The 26,867-nt window shown below is 37.1% G+C and overlaps 1 protein-coding gene across 5 annotated transcripts in view; it reads right to left on the minus strand.

The window, feature by feature from the left end:
* Positions 1–26,867, minus strand: part of PRTG (protogenin) — a 146,806-nt gene that overhangs the window by 77,564 nt on the left and 42,375 nt on the right. For all 5 annotated transcript variants that reach the window (XM_063716663.1, XM_002825480.6, XM_063716662.1 and 2 more), the window contains 7 exons: positions 9,622–9,766; positions 8,214–8,347; positions 6,328–6,465; positions 5,884–6,042; positions 5,112–5,271; positions 3,626–3,873; positions 1,348–1,512 (listed from right to left, as the gene is read on the minus strand). In XM_063716663.1, coding sequence (XP_063572733.1) covers positions 1,348–1,512; positions 3,626–3,873; positions 5,112–5,271; positions 5,884–6,042; positions 6,328–6,465; positions 8,214–8,347; positions 9,622–9,766 — 1,149 coding nt within the window. The remainder of the gene's footprint in view (positions 1–1,347; positions 1,513–3,625; positions 3,874–5,111; positions 5,272–5,883; positions 6,043–6,327; positions 6,466–8,213; positions 8,348–9,621; positions 9,767–26,867) is intronic.

The following is a 26,867-nucleotide window of genomic DNA, read 5'->3' on the forward strand; positions in this document are numbered from 1 at the left end:
ACGAGTCAAATACAGTGACAGGCGGTCTAATACTAAGAGTTCAGACGGGTTCTAGAGTTAGCTTCTCTGTGTCTGAATCCTTGTTCTATCACGTACGACTCTGTGATCCTGGCCAAATTAACCTCTCTGTATCTAGGTTTCTTCAGACACAAAATGAAGAAAATAATAATAGCTCCTTCTACACTGTTTCCCTGCTATGCTAAGACTCACTTTCTTCAAGGATATAGAGGGAGAACAGACCTCACACACACAAAAAAAACAAAACAACTATCTTTATTAGCCTGCTTTTCACCTTAGACATGCATAACAGAGGTTGTTAACAGCAACGAGATAACTAGAGATATCATATATACTGTAGTTCACTCTAAAGTGGAACAGGCTCTTAAATGAAAACTAAAATTTGGAATTCATTATCCACATAAGTGAACCTTTTTTCATTTATTCTAAGTCTGATTTTATAAACACCTAAATAAGTGACATTATAAAGATATAATAAGAGATCTGGGACTAAATGGAAAAAAAAGGAGATTTGGAGATTATATAAAAACATTTTAAAAACTAAGAGCAGACCATTGCTTGAGGATAAAACATTTGCTAAGCGAGAACAGTATTGATTAAGCATGTATTAAATCATTCCCTTTCACATTGCAGGGTACTAAAAAAGGTCTTCTAGAGACTCTGGAAAGACAGATCCCTCCTTTTACAATATGATATGAAGACTCAGAGGAGGATAATCAGTTCTCTAGGGCTATCTTAATATGGATGAAATTTCCCACCATTATAAGAATAATATGAATATCTGACCTTCCCTAAAAGAACCACAACTCAATTTTCAACCTATGGTTAGGAAACAAATTGAACAAGTAATATTTTCCCCCTTAAGGAGTATAAGCATATTGTATTTAATCAACAGGTACTAAGTGCTAAGAATTTTTTGACAGGTGATAAATCATATAAAGTCCAAGTTTCAGAAGTCCAGTACCTCTGGCCCTGGTCACTACATACACTCAATATGTGGCAGTCATTACAGTTATTCATGCCTAGAAAAACTCACATTTTGTTCTATTCAGTACAAAAAAGTTTGCAACATATTTACAATTTAAACTAGTAACCTCTGAAGAAATACAATGGGAATATAAGAATTTTATTACTAAATTTTATATTCTGAAAGTGCTCTTTATCCTTATGTTACTGGCAAAAAGCAAGAGTGAGATTTTGAACGGCAAATTTAACATACCTGTTTTTTAACCAAAAAGAGGATATTTTCTTTAAAACACATTTATTCATTGAAATTGACAAAACATATGAATGTTCATACTGAAATGATCTAGAATCATGTTTTCTTACCATCCTCTAGAGTATTCTGTGTCACATGGTCAGACATCTGGCTGGCTCCCATTGGCATATATGCTACAATGTAGAAAGTATAATTGCTGGCAGGCTCTAAGTCATCAATAATATAATGAGTTGTGTCATTTCCGATGACTACTTGATACTCTTCATTATTTAAACCTAAATTAAAGAATCCATGTTTTAAAATGACACATATTCAAAATAAAATTAACAAGACCATTTTCCTGTACTGTGAAACACTGGTCCTTGGGTCTAATCTCAATCTCTTATCTTCTGTGCCCCTTTACAAAATGTGAACAGGAAGGTCTTTATTTTCTAAAAGTAACCATATTTTGCTACAAATTATTAGAGGACATTTTTCCTGAATAAATCAAACTGAAAAGAATTCATCTTCTCTAAACTTCATTTACCATCTAGTCAAAACCCACAGCAGAGACAATGTACAGTAGTAACCTAACAGAGCTTAACACAACAGAATATTGTAATTCATAACAGTGTAAACTTTACTTGCTTCAACTCATGGGGTTCTTTTTCTTTTAAACATAAATGGAGAGACAGTAGGGAATGTAATGGCTCCACTCTTTAGAAAAACAAACCAAACCAGAAGTTGTCCTGCAAAAGATCTCATTTTGCCCCTAGAGATTCTATTAAATTTGACTGACATAAGTTGTTCTTTTATTTATAATACTGAGGGCAAAAAAACTGGGAGTCACAGAATGTGCCTCAAAATGCTTTGTCCCACAGTGAGTTTTTCTTTTTAAAAGAAAAAAATTCTCAGCAACTCTTAATCAAATATGCATGACAAGGTATAGAAGAGGATTTGTCTTTGTAGGATTTAATTCCTACAGAGCAAACCTGTAAAGTGGAACAAGAGCACTGGCAGCCACTGTGCTTTGCTAACAATTCACAGTAAACGCATGTCAACTTAATCAAATCTCTCTAAGGACAGAGTCCCTTCTCCCCACACTGGATTTATAAACAAAACAGAAGGCAAATTCCAGTATTAAGTTTTCCCACATTTCTGAATTAACTTGATAGCATTTTAATTAGACAAGATTACAGGCATTTCACAACAGACTGGCTAATGGCTTGTTAATTAGGAGCTGCATAGTACGATTTCTGACCTACCAAACAAGGTCCTTGAGTTCAAATTAAAAAGCCTTGTTCCATTCCTGAATAGACCACTGAGCCACATGTGGAGGCTCTAATGAAACAACCATAATAGGGAACAAGAGTGGTCCCCACCAAAACCAGCATTCCTTTTACCTTCATAAATCACTAAAAAGGGAATTAACATACTCCAGCATGCTCAGTTATCAGACTTTCATTCTTCTTGCTTCCATGACCCCTGATTTACATTCAAAATATTCCTTTTCAAAACCCTACTTCAAAGTACAAAAAACAAATAGCAGCAGCAACAACAAACCACCTGTTTCTATGGCTAATTTTATTATATCCCCATCCTTAGGTGTTTGAATTTGTTTTTAACGTATATTCCATAAAAGCTAGGCTGTTTAAGTATAGAACTGAAATTTCTAAGCCTCTACCATGGTTTCTATGAAAAATCAATAGAGAAATTTCTAGGATTTATCAGTAGCTTCTCTTTTTCCTCTAAGATATTTGCTAAAAGTAAAATATAAGAAAAAATTTTAAATCTCCAAAACAGAATCAATAATTCTGAATAAAAACTTGAAAACACATTTGATTTCTACTTTTATATGATGAGATAGCAGTAAAGAATGTCCTGTTCAATTTTCAGAGGGTTCTATATGATTTCAGAAAACATTCAAAATATACAAAATATTTAAAATATACAAAATCAAAAACATGGGGAATTTGACAATGTTTACTTTCTCCCTTAAAAATAATAAATATACATAGTTTATTATTTTACAAAACAGTCACACCACTGTTCTAATGTAACTGCATACTTAAATTGGTATATTAGGTCTCAGTTAAGGAATTTATACCTTGTCTGGAATGAAATTCGTAAGTACACCACTTTGCAATTTCTAAGCAGGCAGTGATGCTTTGCATTAGCTGGTAACTGTTTCTAAACAGAAAAATCTTAAACTATACTTACATATACAAAGTATACAACATGAAATTTAGAAAACAATAGATACATAGGTGATAGATTATTTTATTAAAGAAGATAAATGCCACAGAATTTCAAAAATATTTTATGGATTATGTAAGGCATTATTCGTACTGAAAACAAATTCTTGATAGCAAGGAGTACTTAAAAATAAGCACTCCTAAAATTGCTTACCTTCTGCTTTCATGTAGTGTACAGAATAGGCAATGACTTTGTCTGAATTATAAAGTGGCCTCTCCCAGGCTAAAAGAATGGCTGAGCTTGACATGGTTTCAGCATGTACATTATAGGGAGCACTGGGTCTGTCTTCTGACATCACTACAGTCAGTCTGGCTCTAGATAAAATAGATCCTTGGCTATTCTCAGCCATGCACTGATAAATAGCATCATCTTCAGGAATAATCTGGTTAATTACCAATTTACTAGGGAAAGAAAAAAAATTATTTCCATGAAAAATTCTAAGAATGAATTCAAAATAAAGTTTAGCTATTGCTAAATATACTCTCATTTTATTTTATTTTAAAATTCAAATTAAAATCAAGCATTTGTAGAACCCTGCAGCAACTATGTGGAATCCTGAAGATTTTTTGGTGTGTTTTTGTTGTTGTCATTTTCTTTTTGTTGTTGTTGTTTTAAAGAGACGGGGTCTCACTCTGTAACCCAGGCTGAAGTGCAGTGTCACAATCACAGCTCACTGCAGCCTCAAACTCCTGGGCTCAAATAATCCTCTCGCCCTCTTGCCTCATCCTCCTGAGTAGCCGGGACTCCAGGCATGTGTAATTTTTAAATTTTTTGTAATTTTTTGTAGAAACAAGGTCTCACTGTGCTGCCCAGGTTGGTCTTAAATTCCTAGGCTGAAGTGATCTTCCCACCTTGGCCTCCCAAAGCACTGGGATTACTGGCAAGAGCCACCATGTCTGGCTTATAGTCTCATTTTAGATAATAAAAGTTACTGAGAACAAAAAAAAAAACTATGTAATCTGTCCTAGTGAAAAATATTCTACATTGATCACTTAAAATTACTCATTTTTGAGTCTGCATTAGAATTTGTGATATTCAAATGCTCTCTGCTTTAGGTAACAACTTATTTTTTTAAATTTGGCTCATTAAGAATTTATATGACTTGAATAGCATCTAATTTACAGAATATTATAATGTGTACATAGAATTCAGGTCAACAAAAATTTTTAAGTTTTGTTCAACGCAAATGAGAATGTTACAATAATTTGTATTTATGCTAATAAATATGAATTCTTAAAATCATTAACTATAGAGAAATTATTAGAGAATTATTTCTTCTAATTTCCTCATCTTGTGGAAGAAGGAACTAAGACCCCAAGGAGCTAATATGCTTTTTTGTGGTAACTTAACTCTAGTGGTGGCTTAATAGCACTAGAACCCTGGAGTTTGGGGAACTGTGTAACATGCATTTTATTATCATCTACCACTTTCTTGACCCATGTATAAAATACCAATGAGTATTTAGCATAGCACATGTATGACATGATAATGTTATAAGTCTTAATTTCTTAGTTTAGTTTCATTTTGTTAATAACTATCAAGATAATTTAAGTATTTGATATTATTATAACCATTTCACATAAAAATTACTAAAGCCATTATATCATATATAAAATGGTAGCAAAGTGACACAGCCTACCTGTTGTACATTTTAATTCTACCGTTCGAATGTATCTTCCTTCCATTTTTCAACCATGACATCTTGGGAGAGGGGATTCCTTCTGCCTGACACACAAATCGAGCAGTGCCAGCTCGAGGCCTTGTTAAACTTTCTGGCCATTCAACAAATGAAGGAGGAGCTATTTTTAAAGAAAAAAATGAAATATTTCTGTGATCCTAATAGGAATGATGTAAAGGGTCAAGGAAGAAAACAGCAAATGAAACAAGCCCCATTCCTGAAGATGCCTGACATGCTGAGCTCCTGTCTACATCTCCACACATCTCTCCAGGTGCCTTTTCTTGGCACTGCTCAGTGTTCACTTCCTGCATGATTTCCCTATTCAGAGCATCTACATAGACACACTTAAAATATATGTACCTACCATCCTTCTTAACTAAGAACAATATATAGCCACTTGTGAATGCAGTGCAAGTGGCAATAATCAAGAGATTAAATTTTTAAATTGGCAAATAGGTACACGGATATGTGTGTAGGTGTGATGGAGATAGAAGGGAAGCCTAAATAAGAAGGAACATAATGGTAGGCACGTAAACAGAATGGTGACCTCAGAATGATTCTTCAGTTATATTTTAACATAAATATTTGTTTTTTCCTGAAATTCATCATTTGATTACAATACTTCATATCAATGCTACAAAGCTCAAGAAAGATAGAAGTAAGCTATGAATGAGATAAAACAGCAAATGTTAAAATGTAAGATTCCCCTGATTGCAGAATGAAAGGAACATACCTAATACAGTTAAAGTTGCCATAGCAACTGTAAAGTTGCGTGTGCCAGGGGTAGTGGCCCGACAAACATATACTCCAGCATGTTGTAGCCTGACATCAGATATCATAAGATTACCATTTCCAAGTACCCGAGTATTAAAGACATCAATGGATTTGTGATCTATTTCAAAGAGAATACTTCAGTTAAAACAATGTAACAGATAATCTGAAATTATGTCAAAAGACCACTATCCAAGCAATCAATCATGAGAAGTATAAAATTAAGTATAAAATTCTCCATGTTAAGACCTTTTCTCTACACACTGAAATGCCAAAAAATTAAGACATTCAATAGCCAAACCTGTGTTTTTGTATATAAAATAAACATTTTATAAATTTCATTAGAATGAACAAAATTTAAGGAAAAGACTTTTTTTGTTTGTTTGTTTTTCCTGAGAAGACTTACCAAGGCGGCTCCAAGAAATGATTGGTTTGGGATTTCCTGTGGCCATGCATTCCAAAACTACAGTCTGATGAAGAGACGTTGTTATGTTCTGTGGACCTGCTATAATTGTTGGTGTGTGGAAGGATTTAGACTCCTTAGCTTTGGGGAGGAAAAGACAGAATATAAAAATGACTTATAAATAAGATATAATAAGTGAAATTAGTAAGACATTTATTCTTATCACTCACTTTTCTTTTTTTAAAACAACTTTATTGAGATATAACTCACATACCATACAATTCACCCATCTGAAGTATATAATTCAGTGGTTTTTAGAGTTTTCAGAGTTGTACAACTATTACTACAATTAATTTTAGAACATTTTTATCACTCTCCAAAACAATCCTAAACCCATTAGCAGTCACTCCCAATCTCTTCTTCTCTCCACAGCCTAGTAACCACTAATCTACTTTCAGTCTCTCTGGATTTGCCTATTCTAGACATTTCATATAAATGGAACCATATATTATGTGGTCTTTTGTGAATGGCTTCTTTTCAGTTAGCATAATGTTTTCAAGGTTCACCCATGTTGTTACATGTATAAGTACTTCATTCCTTTATATTGAGCAATATATATCATTGTATAGATAGAACACATTTTATTTATCCATTCATCAGTTGATGGACATTCAGGTTATTTTCTGTATCATTACTTTTAATTGAGGTTCAAGCATTCATTTATTTATATAATTTAATTATCTATAATTTATTTAATTTACCTAAAATTAAAGCATAGCATTAAATACATAACTTCAGCCTCTTAATGTTTTTCAAAATTTCTTCTTTTTTCAGCCTTAAAGGATCTGTTAGAAACCAGTATCTCTTGTGAAAAATAAACATTTATGTGAAGTTCAACAATGTCTTCAGTCCAGGTTTTCTTCCACTACATTTAAACAAACTTAAGCTTTAAAATAAAAACTATCATCTATTGCATTTTAATGAAATATCTATTTCTTTATATGCACCTCTCTAGTTTCCCTTCTACCTATATTAATGTATGGCAAAATATATAAAATTATGCTTGCTTAATATTAACAATGATAATTTTTGCATTGAGACTGAGGATATTTTTTAACTTTTATTTTTGTGTTTTAAAAAATTGTTTAATATAGAAGCTTTATGTTTTCTATTTTCATAAACATTACTTTTTATAAAATGCATATATCATTTTTACAAATGCAAATCATGGTATTTCTTTAAACGACAAGCAAAAGAATATGACTAGAAACAAACATATCTTTTTCCACAATAGACAATTCTGGTAGAAATGGATGACTGTTATTCTCTTTTCTGTGCTTTCTGTATTTTACACTTTTAAAAACAAAAGTGAAATATAGCCAGCCCTCTGTATCTGCGAGTTTCACATCTGTAAATTCAACCAACTGCAGGTTGAAAACACTTTTTTAAAAAATAAAAAATAAAAATACACAAATTTTAAAATACAGTATAATGATGATTTATACAGAATTTACATTATTAGGTATTATAAGTAATCTAGAGATGATTTAAAGTATACAGGAGGGTGTGCATAGGTGAATGAAAATAACATGCCATTTTCTATAAGGGACCTGAGCATCAGTGAATTTTGGTATTGAATAGAATACCAAAGACTGAATATTTGTTAATCTTTCTTAAGACTGAATATTTCTTAAAGACGTTGACATAACATAGAAAACTGGCCTATGAAAGAAGAGTTGCTTAATAACTAAAAATGACCATTTTCCAAATAGATTATAATAATTTAAATGAAATTCTACTTTATGGCACATTATTACAGCAGAGGAGAAAAAGTAACAACTGTGCCAATAAAATGTCATAAAAATGGAAAAAGCCACTCTGCGTGGTACCTGGAATCACAGTTAGCGAGGCCTCCATACTTTTACGTCGGTGGGCTACAGTGGCAGCAATACAACGATAATTTCCAGAATCCCTTTGGCTGACATCATAGATCTGCAATACTCCTGTTGGTAGGGCAGTTATCCTATTATGAGAGAAAGATAACTAAACTTTTTGTAGTAGATTTCATATTTTATTTATTTATTTATTTATTTTTGAGATGGAGTTTTGCTCTTGTTGCCCTGGCTGGAGTGCAATGGCATGATCTCAGCTCACTGGAACATCTGTCTCCAGGATTCAAGCGATTCTCCTGCCTCAGCCTACCAAATAGCTGGGATTACAGGTGCGCCACCATGCCCGGCTGATTTCTGTATTTTTAGTAGAGACAGGGTTTCACCATGATGACCAGGCTGGTCTTGAATTTCTGACCTCAAGTGATCTGCCCGCCTCGGCCTCCCAAAGTGCTGGAATTACAGGCGTGAGCTACCGTGCCGGGCTTAGATTTTATATTTTATTTAACATATTCTGTGATAGGAATACACTCTATCTTTTTACAGTGCTAGAAGCAATACTTTAAAGACCTTTTAAAATATTAGCTTGATTCTATTTTTTTCATTTGGGTCACTAAAGCTCTCTAAAACATAAACAATCCAGCATAATATGGTTTGTGCAATCTATCAGTCGAATTTTACAGAGTCTCATTTGACATTCTAGCATAGATTTAGCTAACTGGTGGCCCAGAGTTTAGTATAATTTTTTTCAAATTCCTGATTTTTTACCTATTAATATCCATATATTGTCCAAGACATATGCAGATATGCTTTTTTTTTAAATAAAGCACTTGCATGAATAACTTATTCCATCTTAGTACTTTACCATGTTGGCAAATGTCTGCCAACTCAGGAGCAGGGCAGGAATCAAACTTTTTGGAGTTGCTATCAAGTTCTTGATTTTTAAATCCCAACCACCCGCAGAACACTAGATGTGTGCATGTGTGCTCGTGTGTGCATTTGTAGTAAAGAGGGGGTTGAGAAGTGGAAGGCAGAGACAGGAGTGGGCAGCTATCAGGGCATACATGAAAGACCCTTACACCAACACTGCCCTTCCTAGCAATGAGAGTATAATTTGGTTTCCTAAAACCCTGGGCTGCAGTCCAGATAGTCATGGTTAGAACAGATGATTGAGGAAAGGATCAAGGCAGTAGGATAATCTATTTAAATTCTGATCTAAACCAGGAACCATGCCCCATGTGCCAGAGACTGATAATCTAATTCTTTGGCTAAGTTTGAAATGTCTTAAGCAATCAGTTATTACTGCCCTAAATAAAAATGAGGCCTATAATGGTGTTTCTCCCTATATAATCTCATATGAAGTCTTCATTACTCCCATATCATCTCCAAAGACAAAATCTACATCTACCTGTCCATAGTCATAGGTAGAGTTGTCCGATTGAACTCCCATGTTATGACTGCAGGAGGGTAGGATGAAATCTTGCATGCAAATCGAGCAACTCCACCTTCGTGGACCTCAGTGGAAATTGGCTGAACTTCAAACGCAGAAATAGCTATAAGATAAAGTTTGAGAAATTCAGAATAAGTGCATGAAAATAACACTTAGAAGTAACATTACACTAGATATTACTTATTGGACTTGAACCCTTGCTTGGATATAAGACCAACCTAACTTAACCAGCATGAAGATAATTTAGTGAATAATTCTGGAGAAAACACTGGGCAGTTGCCCAATTTACGGAGTCTGGTCTTTCCCAGAATTAAATTCTAAATAGGTTCGCAAGAAACTTATCATCTATTTGGAGATAAAAAGTTAACATATGAAACAAAAATAAACAATGGTATATAATTACATAGTAAACTGTGTGGTACAAACTTCAAATACTATTGTATATCAGAGGAGAGGGAAACAAATTCAAACTAATCAGGTAAAAACCATTTACAGGAACTGGTTTTGAATTAGCTTTTGAAGAATCCACTGGATTTAGATGGGGGTGGTGGTGGTGGGAAAGAACAGAACATTTCAAGTGAAAAGAATAACATGAAGACAAGCACAGAGGTAAGAAATGCAAAGCTTGCATTCATAGGATTGTGAGGAAACAGCCAGAACTACTGCAAAATATTTCAGATTAAGAGTTTATGGGAAAGCTGAAGGAGAATACAGGTAAAACAGATTTATATCATGGTACAAATTAAGGCATCACTGAAGATTTCTGAGCAAAGGCATGTCCTGATATTAGCAATGTGTGGGGAAAACTAATCAGGATGGACAGAAAAAAGGAGTCTCAAGTAAAAAGTCCAACAGGCTATTAAATAGGGATTACAGAACTGGGTGGTGGCAGTGGGAATGGGGAGAGACTAGCGATATCTTAAAGAAAACAAAAACTTGGCTCTTATGCCACAGACATATCACTCTGTATCTGGAATCAGATGAAGCTGGTATTGATGGAGCAGGATGAGAAAGGAAAGAGAGAAGCCCAAGGGTGCATCTGAAACAAAAGGTAGAGAAACTCAAGAGACAATTTTTAGGCTCATCTATTTCCAAAGCAGAGATCAATCTTGAAGTGTTGGTATTTTCTAGAGATAATTACTCTTTGCAACTCTAGGCAGGCCTCCAGGAAGTGGTCTTCAGTGTCCACGATCACATTTTGAAGGAGTGTAAATTCCAGGTTTCCCTTTCCTCTACTAAGTCTTCCAAGATACAAAGAAAGATCCACAACTACAGTCTTACTCCTCCCCTCCCCAGATTCCAGTTCAAAGAAAAATTTGTTTGAACTTCATTATTTACAAATAAAATGAGAAGTTATGAAGAAGAATAGAGTTAATAGGGCTACATGAACTTATGCTTCATTAGGCTGAAAAGGGTAAAAGGTCATAGAAGGCCAGCAAATAATGGTGAAAATATTCTTAGGAGGATGGACTTCCCAAAAGGGTGGAGTGGGGGTAAATACCTTATTTGTGTATGAAACAAAAATCTGTTTCAAACTGCTGTTGTTGGTGGATCCTCAAAGTCAGAATCATTTGCATAATAACTTTCACTCTCTTTCCTCTTGAATACACAGTGTTTTCCAGGAGTTATGTAATGCATGGTATTGCAACAGACCAAATGTTGAGGCAGACACATATGAGAACCCAGCTTTCTATTAAGCTAACTAAAGAGATATGCACAAATGTAAAGCAATTCTGCTCCTCTGGCTAATTTTTTCCTCTGGAAAATAGTTATATTAATATGTGGTGTATAAATGTTTTCATTCTAAAATGAATTAATGAATATTTTTCTCAGTTTTAATTTCTAATAGTGTCAATAGATGTAAGCTACATAAATAAAAGTTATTTGAGTTTTAAGAGTATAAAGAGTGAGACTTTTCAGTTGGAGAACCACTCTTAGAATATCAAACTCTAAAAATCGATACCATGAATCTACGTTGCTGATCAATTAATTAGTCCCTGTAAAACTCAAGCCCCATATTCAACCACTTACAATGGTGTTTCACTAACATTGAGCTACTTTTCATTGCTTCTGTAATCACTTGCTAGGATGTTTATCTGCAAACATTTTAATTTTGGATCTAAACCTATGGACCATCCCCTGCTGTTTATCTACTAAAGAATTAGGAAACAGATGGCTAGATTCACCTTTAAAATATCAGCTTCACATTCAGGCAGAACAACCTGATTTCTCAATAATCAGGTAAGCTTGTCTTTTTATAATTAACTTAAACTATGTTGAATACATTTATCTTGCGGGGAATTAGGACCTACATTTCCATAAATATAATGCTTGCTTTATGAAATACAAAGCACTCTTGTCAATCCCATATTTACCTTTTCCATGTGTGAGGGGTGACCATTAGTTCTAGTTGTCATTGATAATCCAGTCCATATTCAATTGACAGACTTCAAAATGGGAATTTTATGTTATTATTTCTCAGCCTCTACTTCTCCAGACCGAAATACCTTATTTAGTTTTTTGTTTTGTTTTTTTGTTTTTTTGTTTTTTTTTTATAAAACAGAAGCTCCCCCAGGCCTGCCCACTTTAACAATTTCTTCTTCCATGACCCCACAATGAGTTAAGTATTCAATTCAAGATGTTTTATCTCATTTATTCCTCTCTCATATCTGACTTCTCTTCATCCCTAACAGTCCTCTGTTCAATTCAGGCCCTTATCATATCCTGTCTAGATGTCTTGCTGGAGCCTCTTAGCTGGTATCTCCCCTGCCAGCAACATCACCCTCCAAAGTGATTATCATAAACCATGAATCTGTGTTACTGATGAATTAATTATTCCCTGTAAAACTCTAGCCTCATATTCAACCACTTACAATGATGTTTCACTAACACTGAGCTACTTATAATTCACGAAATACACCATGATATTTCACACTTCTAAGGTTTATGTGAACATTTCCTTCTCTTGCTAATAACATTGGTCCCTTTGTCCACCTGATGAAATCCTGTCATTCTTTAAAGCCTGGTTCACTTATCCCATCCTTTGTGAAGTGGTTTCCGACCTTTTTCTCTGCTACCTCTGCACACTGCAGACCTTCACTGCTGCCTTTATCTCACATTATAATCACTTATTTACAAGTCTTCTTCCCCTTCTACATTATAAGCTCACTGAGGGGCAGCAGTGGGTCATGTTCTTTGCAGGATACTGTAAGACAGTAAATGGTGCAGATTTGGCACTAAAAAAAAATCGACTTTCTGAATTGAACTAGTATTATTTTGAATTTTCTCCAATTCTATTAGGTCTTTAAGCACAATAACTAGAATTGTAAGGAGTTTCTTGGGTACAAATACCAAGACGGGGTGAGAAGAAAATAGTGCTTTTTATTATTTTTGTGTTTGCTACAATTCCAAACAATGCCCAATATTTTACTGGCATTTTTTTTAGAGACAAAAATCTATCCCTCCCATACCAAAGGATTTTTATAAAGATTAAACAAGCCAATAGAGTGAAAACTTCTTATAAATGTGATTATTGAGAATAAAAATGATCACTCTGCTGCCTTGAATTATTTCCTGCCAGCCACATAGGCAACTGAGTGTTGTTTTTTCACTCTGAATCTAACCAATCAAACAATATGCCTGGGCACCATTGCCTTTTCTTTAAGCAGTTCCCCTTTTTTTCTCAAATGGATAAATCTATGAAATCCCTAAGATTTTTTTATTATAACAATTGAGCTAACCTTGTACTTTAGGCCTAATGGGCTGGAACTCTGGAGTCATAAAATTCTGAGAACTGAAACATAAATAGGTTTACCCTTGAGAACTCTGGTTTTCAGCAAGGTTTGAACGCAAGTATAAAGGTACATATTTTTTAATCCTCACAAACACCTTTATATTTAAAATATCTAACTTTTTGATATCTTTTGAAAATTCAATCCACTGGCAAAATAGTTTCGTGGAGAAAATACCAAGCCAGATACTGCTTAGGACTTTCATCGGTTACCTCTGAGACTGAAAGAAAGAGGCAACCATGAATCAACAATGAAAGTAAATTCCCTCCTTTCTGTTTGTAATCCCTCCATCTGGACACCAATCCCAATCTCTTCCCTCCGCTCTGGGATCTCTCTCTCCCCTGCATATTCAAACTCTTCTCCCAGCTCCTTTCCCTCCACAAATAAAAGTGTTCTACTCTCTCCCAACCTCAAAAAACAAAAGGAAGAAAACTCTAAACATGTCTTTACATCACGTTACATATCCATCTAGCAGCTATCTGTTCTCCTCCCCATGGGATCGAAACTTCTCTAAAGAGTATTATACTGGCTGTCTCCCCTTCTTCCTTTCTGACTCCATGCCTCAAACATCTAATCTGCCTTCTTCCCTATTATTTTATGGAAACAGGGTCTATGTTACTACATGCTCCTTGTTCTCCTTTTATTTCTCTGGCTCCTCCTTCTTGTCGCCCTTTTCAAGGGCTCGCTCTCCCTCCTCTTCTGCCCTTCCTTCCAGAGAGTCTCTGTTCTTTTCTCTCTCCATGGTCTTCTTTGGTGATTATATCCTCTTTCAGTTTTCAACCACAGCCAGCTGTTTGTGCTGATTCCCCTAAATACCTCTTCCAGCTTAGATCACCATCCTCAGACCTTCGTACTCATGGCTCTAACTGTGCACTGGACATCTTCGCCTGGAGTTTATGAAAGGCACTCCAGGCCGCCGCAGTGGCTCATGCCTGTAATCCCAGCACTTTGGGAGGCCAAGGCAGGCAGATCACAAAGTCAAGAGATCCAGACCATCCTGGCCAACATGGTGAAACCGTGTCTCTACTAAAAATACAAAAATTAGCTGGGCGTTGTGGTGCGTGCCTGTAGTCCCAGCTACTAGGGAGGCTGAGGCAGGAGAATCACTTGAACCCGAGAGGCAGAGGTTGCAGTGAGCTGAGATCGTGCCACTGCACTCCTGCCTGGTGACAGGGCGAGACTCCATCTCAAAAAAAGAAACAAAACAAAACAAAACAAAGGCACTCCAAACTCATTGTGTCCAAAATGAAGTGATCTTCCTTCTTCCAAGGCTGTATCTCTCCTTCATCTTTGTCACACCACTGTCAAATTACTCACCTAAGCTAGAGACTGCTTACTCTTTCTGTATTCTCAATCACCTGTTCCCACTGATTTTAACTCCTAAACACGTGTCAAATCCATTCCCTTCTGTTCCAGTCCCAACATCTCTCACCTGAACCACTATCAGCCTCTTGTCTCTGCTTTCATTCTTCCCTTCCCCTCTTCAAAACACTCCAGACAAACACCAGTGTTTGATAAGATGCATTAGACTCAAGCAGCTTTCATCTATCCATTCAAAGGCTTCTATAGGTTAATCCACTACTTCTAAAACCAACAAAGAAATAATCTCACAAAAATGTGATTCTAATTGTAAATGCTGTCAAAAAGCATCATGTCTTAGCATCTATCCTTCTAAATATTTAAACTGCTTAGCCTAATTACTGGAAAAAAATGAATGCATATCTCCTTGCCATAGCAAAAGAAAAAAAAATCTTCCTTTATGCCAAATATATATTTTAACTCTTTTTAACTGGGTGTAGTCCCAACAAACAGACTTGCTAGTGAGCTTTTGCAAAAAAAAGAAAAAGGGGAGGGGGTCTGGGGGAGGGATAGCATTAGGAGAAATACCTAACGTAAATTACGAGTTGATGGGTGCAGCAAAACCAACATAGGCACATGTATACCTATGTAACAAACCTACATGTTGTGCACATGTACACTAGAACTTAAATTAAAAAAAAAAAAAAAGGCCAGGCGCGGTGGCTCACATCTGTAATCCCAGCACTTTGGGAGGCCAAGGCTGGTGGATCACGAGGTCAGGAGATCGAGACCATCCTGGCTAACACGGTGAAACCCCATCTCTACTAAAAATACGTAAATTACGAGTTGATGGGTGCAGCAAAACCAACATAGGCACATGTATACCTATGTAACAAACCTACATGTTGTGCACATGTACACTAGAACTTAAATTAAAAAAAAAAAAAAAGGCCAGGCGCGGTGGCTCACATCTGTAATCTCAGCACTTTGGGAGGCCAAGGCTGGTGGATCACGAGGTCAGGAGATCGAGACCATCCGGGCTAACACGGTGAAACCCCATCTCTATTAAAAATACAAAAAAATTAGCCAGGCATGGCGTGCACCTGTAGTCCCAGCTGCTGGGAAGGCTGAGGCAGGAGAATGGGTGTGAACTCAGGAGGTGGAGCTTGCAGTGAGCCGAGATCAAACCACTACACTCCAGCGTGGGTGACAGAGCGAGACTCCGTCTCAAAAAGAAAAAAAAAAAGAGAAGTAGTCAGGCATCAATTATTTCAAAACCAAACTTTTTATGGCAACATGCAATAGTATTTAAACAACCAATCTTAAATAGTTATATAAAAACAATATCTCTGCTATTAAAGATATACAGTATAACTGACACAGAGTTAATTTCCATGAATCACATATTAATATCGATCCCATTGTTCTTACAATAACACCATTCATTTAGTTTGTGGTTAACCATGCTGATAGGCTCTGAGTCATAAAATTCTTTATAAAATAATGGACCAGATTTTCTTCCCAATTTAGAAAACAATTTCAATCACTTTTAGGAAACTTTTAAAGTAATCTCTTCTAAATTTATTAATTCATTCAGTGAATATATATTCAGTGTCTAGTATATTCTAGGCGCCAAGGATCTAATGATGAACAAAACTAACAGAGGTTTTATTCTCAGGGAACTTTGTTAATGGTGGAGAAAAGCATTTAATTAAATTACTATCCAAGTGTAATAAATTCAAACTGTCATAAATGCTATGAAGAAAAAGGACAGAGCACCCCCAAAAGCTGAGCATCGCAGAAGTACAGAGAATCCCAAATTCAAAAATCCAAAATGCTCCAAATCTGGAACTTTTTTAGCACTGACATGATGCTCAAAGGAAATACTCATTGGAACATTTCAGACTTTTGGATTTGGGATGCTCAACTGGCGTAATGCAAATATTACACAATTTAAAAAAAATGTGAAATCTGAAACACTTCTGGTTCCAAGCATTTCAGACAAGGAATAATCAACCTAAATTATAAAAGCAAATAACAGAGGTTTGAAGCAATTTAATAAAGACAGAAATAACAATAGCTTAACATACATTTTATTGCCAGGTGCTGCACTGAGTACATTACATATTCTAGCTTATTTAGTTCTCAAAACTATTACTCACCCAATTTTCAGTTAAGGAAACTGGACAGGGAAATTAAGCAACTTTCCCAAAGTTTTGCAGCTAGTAAGTGGTGATATTGGGATCTGAATCCAGGTAGTCAACTTCCAAGACCCTTATGAGTAAAAGTCTGAGTTCCCCAAACTTTCTGTAGAAGATACAAATTACAGGTTCTAGGCCGGGCGCGGTGGCTCACACCTGTAATCCCTGCACTTCGGGAGGTCGAGGCGGGTGGATCACCTGAGGTCAGGAGTTCGAGACCAACCTGGCCAACGTGATGAAACCTCATCTCTACTAAAAATACAAAAAATTAGCTGGGTGTGGTGGCAGGTGCCTGTAATCCCAGCTACTCAGGAGGCTGAGGCAGGAGAATTGCTTGAACCTGGGAGGCGGAGGGTGCAGTGAGCCGAGATCGCACCACTGTACTCCAGCCTGGGAAACAAGAGTAAAACTCTGTCTCAAAAAAAAAAAAAAAAAAAAAAAGTATAGGTTCTACTCCTAAGCAATTCTGCTGCTCAGTATAAGGTGAAATGCATTGGCTTTCTAGCTGGGTAAGAATATGTGCTAAGGCTGGGCACGGTGGCTCACGCCTGCAATGCTAGCACTTTGGGAGGCCAAGGAGGGTGGATCACAAGGTCAGGAAATCAAAACCATCCTGACCAACATGGTGAAACCCTGTCTCTACTAAAAACACAAAAATTAGCCGGGCATCATGGCATACGCCTGTAGTCCCAGCTACTCAGGAGGCTGAGGCAGAAGAATCACCTGAACCCGGGAGGTGGAGGTTGCAGTGAGCCGAGATCGTGCCACTGTACTCTAGCCTGGGCAACAGAGCAAGACTCCATCTCAAAAAAAAAAAGAATATGTGTTAAATTTCTACATTTCCAAAACAGAAAAACACCTTTAAAACTCTGTGTACTGGAATTTTAAAACTATGGCTCTCATCTCAAAAGTATGTCTACTTCTAGGAGCCTATTAAAGATAGGAAAGTGACCAGCCTGGGCAATAGGGCGAGACCCAGTCTCTACAAAAAAAAGTTTTAAAAATTAGCCTAGTGTGGTGGTGCGAGCCTGCAGTCCCAGCTACTCAGGCAGCTGAGGTGGGAGAATTGCTTGAGCCCAGGAGGTTGAGTCTGCAGTGAGCCACGATCACACCACTGCACTCCAGCCTGGGCAACAGAATGAGACCTTGCCTCAAAAAAAATAAAAAATAAAAATAAGAAAAAGATAGGAAAGTACGTAAACTGAGTTATACTACCTCAGGCTAAAATTTAGTAGTCAAACATTTTTTAAAAAACAAATCTCTTTTTTAAAAACAGTTTACCTAACAGGAATATCAGTTTTTCCTTTGTTGTTATTTTCCTGGTTCTAAGCCCACAAACATGTTGACCATCAAAAAGCCAAGTACTTAGAGGGAGAGAGTTTAGAGGTAGAGAGACTAATTAGTTAAGAGACTATCAGAACAGCAGAAGAGAGATCTGCTATGGGTTTGAATGATGGCAGAAGTAACAGGAACAAAGAGAGGGCACACAAAAGAGACACTGTACACCAAACATCATTTGGCTCAGAGGTGTTCAAGGGAGACCAAGGAAAGGATCCATATAGTTCTGAGGTTTCTGGCCTGTAAAGGTTGGGGGATACAATGTTGCCTGAATCAGAACGTAGGAAGAGAGATCAGATGGTCTGGTGAATAACCATTCCAAACTCTCATTTGATCAGAATGAGAAGACACTAGACATGTTAAGGCAAACTGGGAAACTGTAAAATTAGGCCATGGACTAATAACAGAAACAACTTAAAATATCTATTCATCTTGATTTAAGTGTTTTTTTTTTAATTTTTGATTTACAGCTGTTCTACAATAAGTCTTGATTTTTTGACTAATGGCTCATACGTAAGGCTATCATTAAGATTTATAGAAAGACATCTTTGAGTTTCTATAATAGCAGCCTAAAAAAACAGTGTTTACTGTTTTTCCAATTTTAATACAATCTCTTTTTTTATTTTGAGATGGAGGCTCACTTTGTTGCCCAGGCTGGAGTGCAGTGGTATGATCTCAGCTCACTGCAACCTCTGCTTCCCAGGTTCAAGCAATTCTCCTGCTTCAGCCTCCCCAGTAGCTGGAACTACAGGCAGATGCCACCACGGCCAGCTAATTTTTTTTTTTTGTATTTTCAGTAGAGACGGGGTTTCACCATGTTGACCAGGCTGGTCTTGAACGCCTGGCTTCAAGTGATCCACTGCCTTGGCCTCCCAAAGTGCTGGGATTACAGGCGTGAGCCACCACGCCCAGCCAAGGATATTTTTTTAAAAGACTAAGTGGCATGGTGCGGTGGCTCACGCCTATAATCCCAACACTTTGGGAGGCCGAGGTGTGCAAGATCACCTGAGATTGGGTGGTCGGGACTGGCCTGACCAACAAGGAGAAACCCTGCCTCTATTAAAAACACAAAATTAGCCGGGCATGGCAGCGCATGCCTGCAATCCCAGCTACTTGGGAGGCTGAGGCAGGAGAATTGCTTGAACCCAGAAGGCAGAGGTTGCAGTGAGCTGAGATCGCACCATTGCTCTCCAGCCTGGGCAACAAGAGTGAAACTCCGCCTCAGAAAAAAAAAAAAAGACTAAGGGAAATTTCGGCCTTAGCTGGTATAAAGAAAACCAGGAATAAAAGCCAGTACAGACCAGCATAATTTATGTGTATATAGGGAGGTGGTACACCGGCATAGCCTTGCAGGTAAGAGCACAGATATTAAAATCCATACATCTGAGTTAGAATCAGTTTTGCATTAATGAGCTGTGTGTCCTGGAGATGTTACTCAATCTCAAGCCTCAGTATCCCTCAGTAAAAGGGGATATTAAAAATACTTTCTAAGCACATTGTAAGAATAACATTAAATTATATATACATATACATATGTGTACCCAGGCACTGCTTGTTACCTAGTAAACTCCTAGCAGTGGTGCAGGCTCGGGAATAGTGATAGAACGCCTTACTATGAATACACTGGTTTTACTTTCAGAAGAATGACTCAAAGAATGTCAAACAAAGGATGCCAGTGATCCTTACACGCAATAAAAATAAGCTTTAAAGCCTGAATAAAGGCAAAGGTATTCTAAAATTTATTTTTTTTCTGTTATTTTCTACTAAGCCAAACTTAGGTAGCTTTTGCATAAAGGTATATAAACTACAGAGAAACAAAAGTAATTTTTCCATTTTGAATGTGCAGAGATAAATTATTTGAAGGAGATAAAATCCACTACTTCAATGATGAAATAATGGGAGATAAATTAAAAAGAGATAGGTAACTAAGTTCAGATCTCCAGTGGTAGGATTATGTATGGTGATTTTTATTTTATTTTTTACTTTACTTACATTTTTTCCTATAAAAGTATTTAATTAGGAAAATTAGTGTTCTTTTTATAAAGTATATATGCTGCGATGGGGCACAGATTGCAGTGAAAGTATGAATGCATAAATTTTCTACTGTTACTCCACTGCTTGATAAAATCCCTTACTCTTAATTTTTATCTGCCTTTTTAGTTCTTTTAACTTTTCACTCTTTCAGTAAACATCACTTATGATCAATGGATGCTTGATTCTCTTGCTAACCAGTGCCCTAAACCTGGAAATTACAAGAAAAAACTTGAATAAAACCTCTGTGCAATTAAAAAAACAAATTATATATTTTATATCAAAACTTAGAAACTTTAGAAAAGCATGCAAATATAAAACATCTATATCATGATAGTTTTAAATGTTGTTTCCTAGCAAGTATTTGCTTTTTCAATTTCGACTTTTTTAAGTGAGGCATTAAACTGAGTAAATGACTATGTCTTTCACAATATATGTTAGAGCCTTTTAAAACTTTAGTCTGTAAACTATTTTCAGTATTATCAAAATATTTTGCATGTATTTAAATGGCAAAACACCTCATGTCCTATGCAAATCTCAGCTTACTTCCTTCCACAGACTTTGTTTCTGCCAGTTAGGTATGATTTTACAAGTCTACAGCTTCCTTGTGAAACCTGACCTCTCTCTTCCCTCCACAGTCAGTGCTAACATAAACCAAGAGCCCCACAAGAAGTCATTAAAGCTGTGCTGTTAAGAGGCCAGAGCTCTATAAAATAGGCAAGAAACAAGGTCTTGAGAAACATGCGCTGTCCTCAAAAACAACCTTGCAAACACAATAAATGTAAGTGTCTATTTTATTTGCAACTTCCTCCTCTTCACCTGTCTATTTAATCATTTGCTTCTATGATTTATAGTCAGAAAAAAAAAACATTAAAAATGCCAAGATGAAAATGTTTTCCAAACTTTTATTTGACTAGAAAGCAACACTTACATGACTCTACACTGGAAATGTATGACTACTAATTTAATAAATATTTAAGTAACATGCTATGCATGCTTCTAAAAGGTTGCAGTGAATAAAATGCTTAATACATGATTTTAAAACCAAATAAAAATGATGAATGCAGTCTGAAATTACATACCATCTAACAATTTAAAATACGTCCACTATAATTTCCTAATGTAAGAAAAACATCACATTCTTTTTAAAACTGCAGAGAAAATACTATTTAAACATAAAATAATGAGGTCAGAATCCTAACGCAGGGTTTTAAACGGTGGTCCTAACACTGCAGTTCAGCCAGGGGATCCCAAGGCCTCATCGACTGCACCAGTCACTGCTGCCACACTCCCTCCTTGGGGAATCCTAAATGGCAGGGCAACGTGGGCAGAAGCACGTTCCAGAGGCCTCAGTGCTGTTTCCACATCTCTAAGTCACCAATTAGTAGCTCTGGGAAATCTATAAGTAGCTCATCAAGAACACAGGGAGGGCTGGGCGCAGCGGCTCATGCCTATAATCCCAGCACTTTGAGAGGATGAGACAGGCAGATCACTTGAGCTCAGGAGTTGCCTAGGCAACACAGTGAAACCTTTTTCTACCAAAAATACAAAAAATTAGCCAGGCATGGTGGTTCATACCTGTAGTCTCAGCTACTCTGGAGGCTGAGGCAGGAGGATCACTTAAGCCTGGGAGGCAGAGGTTGCAGTGAGCCGAGATTGCACCACTGCACTCCAACCTTGGTGACAGTGTGAGACCCCATCTCAAAACAAAACACAACACAGGGAGGCTGGACACGGTGGTTCACACCTGTAATCCCTACGCTTTTGGGGGCTGAGGTGGGAAGTTCATTTGAGGAGTTTGAGACCAGCCTGGGGAACACAGGGAGATCCCACTTCTACAAAAAAAATGAGTTGGGTGTGGTGGCCTGTGTCTGTGGTCCTAGCTATTTGGGAGGCTGAGGTGAGAGGATCACTTGAGCCTGGGAGGTAGAAGCTGCACTGAGCTATTATCATGCCACTGCACTCCAGCCTGGGTGAGACGAGATCCTGTTTCTTAAAAAAAGAACACGGGGAAATTTCTAACACAACTCTCAAGCGCCCACAATTTCAGAGTTCAGTATTGAGTTTGATATATATTAACGTAAAGCTTATTTTTATGACACTGGTCTTTCAAATCAACCATGCGTTTGTATACTTTAGGCTTTACTAATCAAAACATAGTGGTAACTTCTTGCCTTATCAAGTCTGATTCACTTTGAGGCTTCCTACTTGAAGAATGACATGCAACTGAACATTAAGTGAAACTAAGAGATCTGGTCCCATCATTTCATGCTATCAATAAGTGAAAGTTAACCAAAGAACAGGTTTCAAACAGAAGGAAAACTTATATCCTTAAGACTAGGCAAGAAGCTATTTGTTACCTTAAATTATTTAACAGGAAAAAATCATCTGCTTAATAAAAATAATGTAACAACAAGACAAATGTGATCACTACATCTTGGGTGTCAACTCCTCTGTACAACTGTACTAAATATACAACAGCCATTCTATAAGTGGTTTATTACCTAATTTCTAGTGAACATGTTATCCTGCTTGAATCTGACAACTCTGACAACCCGGTGCCATGAAATACATTTTGCTTTTGAAAGAAAATATTTAGATCAAAATATGGGACTAAATAAGTATAAATAAAACGAAGGCTAGAAACTTTGTAACAAAGTTGGGAACCAGGGACTCTAAGAAATGTGCCCTACATGCAAAGTTTCTACAGACTATTTTCCAGTATATTCCTATAGTGCATTCATATTTTAAAACACACCTTTAATAATACCTGAGAATTTGTTGCTTCTTTAATATTTCATCCGCTTTGCTCTCTGCCAAATGCTAGATCTGGGACTCCCCATGTTCAATTTATTTGGCCAGAAAGAGGGTAACACAAAACTGTTCAAGTCCCTCCTGACCACTGGGCCACTCACTGCTTTTCAGGAACTCTCTTATTAATCTCATTAGTAACTGGTTTAAACCGTTCCCTACAATTATTCAGGTCCCCAATCACTTTTACCACAGATTGTAAATTCCTTGAGTTCAGAGAACATGTCTTACTAGTCTGTGTTACTAACAGCCAGAACAGTGCCCTGCATACAACAGGCATTCAATAAAGGTTTACTTGAATGAACTCAACAAACCACATCACCACCTCCCTCCTACTCACATTAGAAAACTTTGCCTCTTATCTCCCTCAGAAAAGTAACAGAAGGGATTTTGGCTGTTATCACTCTACCGTACAGCCCTAAGCAAACTTCTTTTTCTGTTTGTTTGTTTGTTTGTCTGAGATGGAGTCTTGCCCTATCGCCAGGCTGGAATGCAGTGGTGCAACCTGTGTCTGGGTTCAAGCGATTCTCATGCCTCGGCCTCCCAAGTAGCTGGATTACAGGTGCTACACCACACCCAGCCACTTTGTATTTTTAGAAGACACAGCGTTTCACCATGTTGGCCAAGCTGGTCTCGAACTCCTGACCTCAGGTGATCTGCTCACCTCGGCCTCCCAAAGTACAGGGATTACAGGCGTGAGCCACTGCGCCCAGCCTCGAATTTCTTACTTTTCCTAAACATGTTTTGTTCTGTAAAGTAAGGGACTTAAAAGGGTTATTATGGATTACATAAGGTAATGCATGTAAAGTACTTAATATATTTCCTGTAATATTAAAGCACTCAATAAATTTTAGCTATTTCTATTATCTTGCTGGACATAAACACCATTGATTCTTCTCCTTACCACCTCAAAATCTCTCCCTATTCACCTAGCTTCTCTTCCTTCACTTCCGGTTCTGAGGAAGAAGAAGTAACCATTCCAACTTGCATCAAGGTTAACCTTCTCCTGATGCTCTTAATCCCATCCCTCCTACCAGCTCTGCGCCCTTATTCCATTTATTATTCCCATTATTTTGCATCACTCTCTCATTACTAGTTTCCTCATCAGTGCTTGAAAACATACACTTATCTTCCCTGTCCTAAAAAGTAGCATCTAGATCTCAGGCCAAGCTAATATCCAGTCAGGGTCTCTTCTGTCACTTTAGTTTTCCTTGAATGACTCCACCCACTCCATTCTTAGGGTCTCTCTCTGTCACCCAGGCTGGAGTGCAGTGGTGTGATCTTGGCTCACTGCAGCCTCAACTTCCCGGGCTGCAGCAATCCTCCCGTCTCAGCCTTTCCAGTAGCTGGGACCACAGACACACACCACCACACCCGGCTAATTTTTGTGTTTTTGGTAGAGTCAGGGTTTTACCATATTGCCCAGGCTGGTCTCCAACTTGTGAGATCATGCAATCCTCCTGCCTCAGCCTCCCAAAGTGCTGGGATTACAGGCATGAGCTGCCGCGCCCAGCCCCATTCATTACTTCTTCTGGGGTAGGGCAGGATGGAGAGGAGAAAGGAAGAGCCACAGGTGTATTTATATGCAGGATTCAGGAGCCTCCTGGGAATGGATTTTACCTTTAGAGAAGAAATGATGCTCATAAGTTTCATTTAAAAACAATGTGGCAGTTTAGGTGTGGAACAGTGTCAGAATTTGTGACTGCCTGACTCTCAAATTAGGGCAGTCATCAGGACTTGTGAATCATGCTCATAGAAAAAAAGGAGCAGTACAGAGAGGGATGGGGAGAGGGGAGAGAGTGCTGGGGTGGGGGAGATTCATTTGGGCATTGGCTAAAACTTAGTTCTGCTCTTCCCCTCCTTCTCACAACTGTGCATGACTAGTCTAGAAAACAAAACAAAACAAAACAAATGGTAGTGCTCTTCTCAGCAACTGCTGCCATTCCTTCCAGTTCTAAGGAGCCTTCCCAGAATCACAGTTCAGTGTACCCCAATCCACCTCCTAACTTTATATTATAGGATTTTTGGAGCTAATAGATATTATTTCTCTAGTTACAGCCATTGCAGCCATTTAAAAAATGACCCAACTTGGATGATCTTAATACTCAATGATATGTTCAAACTATTCATAAAATAATTTTCAATGGCAAGTTTTCTAAAGCCTGGGCTTAACTGTTGAACTGTTAACTGTTAATGGCTTTGTTTTTGGTATTTTCCCCCACCTTTCCACCTTCTGGCACCCCTTCCAATGAATACTCAACAAAAGAACAAGTTTCATGAACTTAGTATCTGTCTCCTAAAGCCCAAGAGTAAGAAATTAGCAGTGATTTCAATGAACCTAAAAGTCATAGTGCTTTATACATAACTGCTTATCATTAAATGTCCACCAAAATAAAACTAACTCAATTGGTTATGATGGCAATTTGCTTAATGGGAAACGAAGATTTAGAATAAGACAACGAATAACTTAAAATCAGTCCAAATTTTCTTATATTAAGTATTTTCAGCATCATTATTTTGTACGTTTCAGTTCTAGCACATAAGGAGGTAATGACATATTTATATCTGTACATAAATATATGTATCATAAAGCACAGAAATGTGTTGGGACTTAGAGACTAGATTAGCCAGCAGACACAATGCCTATGACAAAGGATAAGGACAGCTGTATTTTCATTGATCTAAAGGGCCTTGGACAAATCTAAAGCAGAGAACCCTTCATCCAGGAATTAGCATGATTATATTAAGTATTCACCAGATATAAAAAGGCTGGACACAAAATATATGGAAACAAGAAGTGGTAGAAAACTAAAGACAGGCAATTTTTCCCAGGCCAGCCCTGTCCTTACATGCATAATAAAAACCTACTCTAAAGTTTTTATGAAAAGGCAAAGGACCTAGAATAGCCAAAACAATTTTGAAAAAGATGAAACAAAATTGAAGGGCTCACACTGTCTGATTTCAAGAATTACAATGATTTCAAAAATTATTGATAAAGGAAGTATGATAATGGCAAACGGTTAGATATATACTCTCTGTATATGTCTGTATATGTACAGAAGAGTACAGAAATTAACCAATACAAATATGTCAACTGATTTTTATAAAGTTGCAGAAGGAATAGAGAAGGGATAGTCTGTTCAACAAACTGTACTTGAACAAGCAAACATCCATATTTGAAAAAATTCATCTTTAAAAAATTAATCTTGACTTATACTTTATACCTTATGCAAAAAAATTAATTAAATTGGGTCATAGACCTAAATGTGAAATGTAAAAGTATAAAACATTTAGAAGAAAACAGAAAAATCTTTGTGTCCTGGGGTTAGGCAAACACTTTTTATATATGACTTATAAAAAGCACAATCCATAAAAGATTGATAAACTGGACTTCATCAAAATTAAGGAAAAAATAACCTTCTGGCTGGCAATGGTGGCTCATGCCTGTAATTCCAGCACTTTGGGAGGCAGAGGTGGGAGGATCACTTGAACCTAAGAGTTGGAGACCAGCCTGGCCAACACAGGGAGACCCCATCTCAACAAAAAATAAACAATTAGCTGGGTGTGGCAGTGTGTGCCTGTGCTCCCAGATACTTGGGAGGCTGGAGTAGAAGGATCACTGAAGCCTGGGAGGTCGAGGCTGTACTGAACCCGGATCGCACCACTGTTATCCAGCCTAGGCAACAGAAACTCTGTCTCTAAAAATAAATAAAATAAACCCCTCATCTTGGAA

Source organism: Pongo abelii, chromosome 16, assembly GCF_028885655.2.
Source record: "Pongo abelii isolate AG06213 chromosome 16, NHGRI_mPonAbe1-v2.0_pri, whole genome shotgun sequence".
Classification (NCBI taxonomy): Eukaryota; Metazoa; Chordata; class Mammalia; order Primates; family Hominidae; genus Pongo; species Pongo abelii.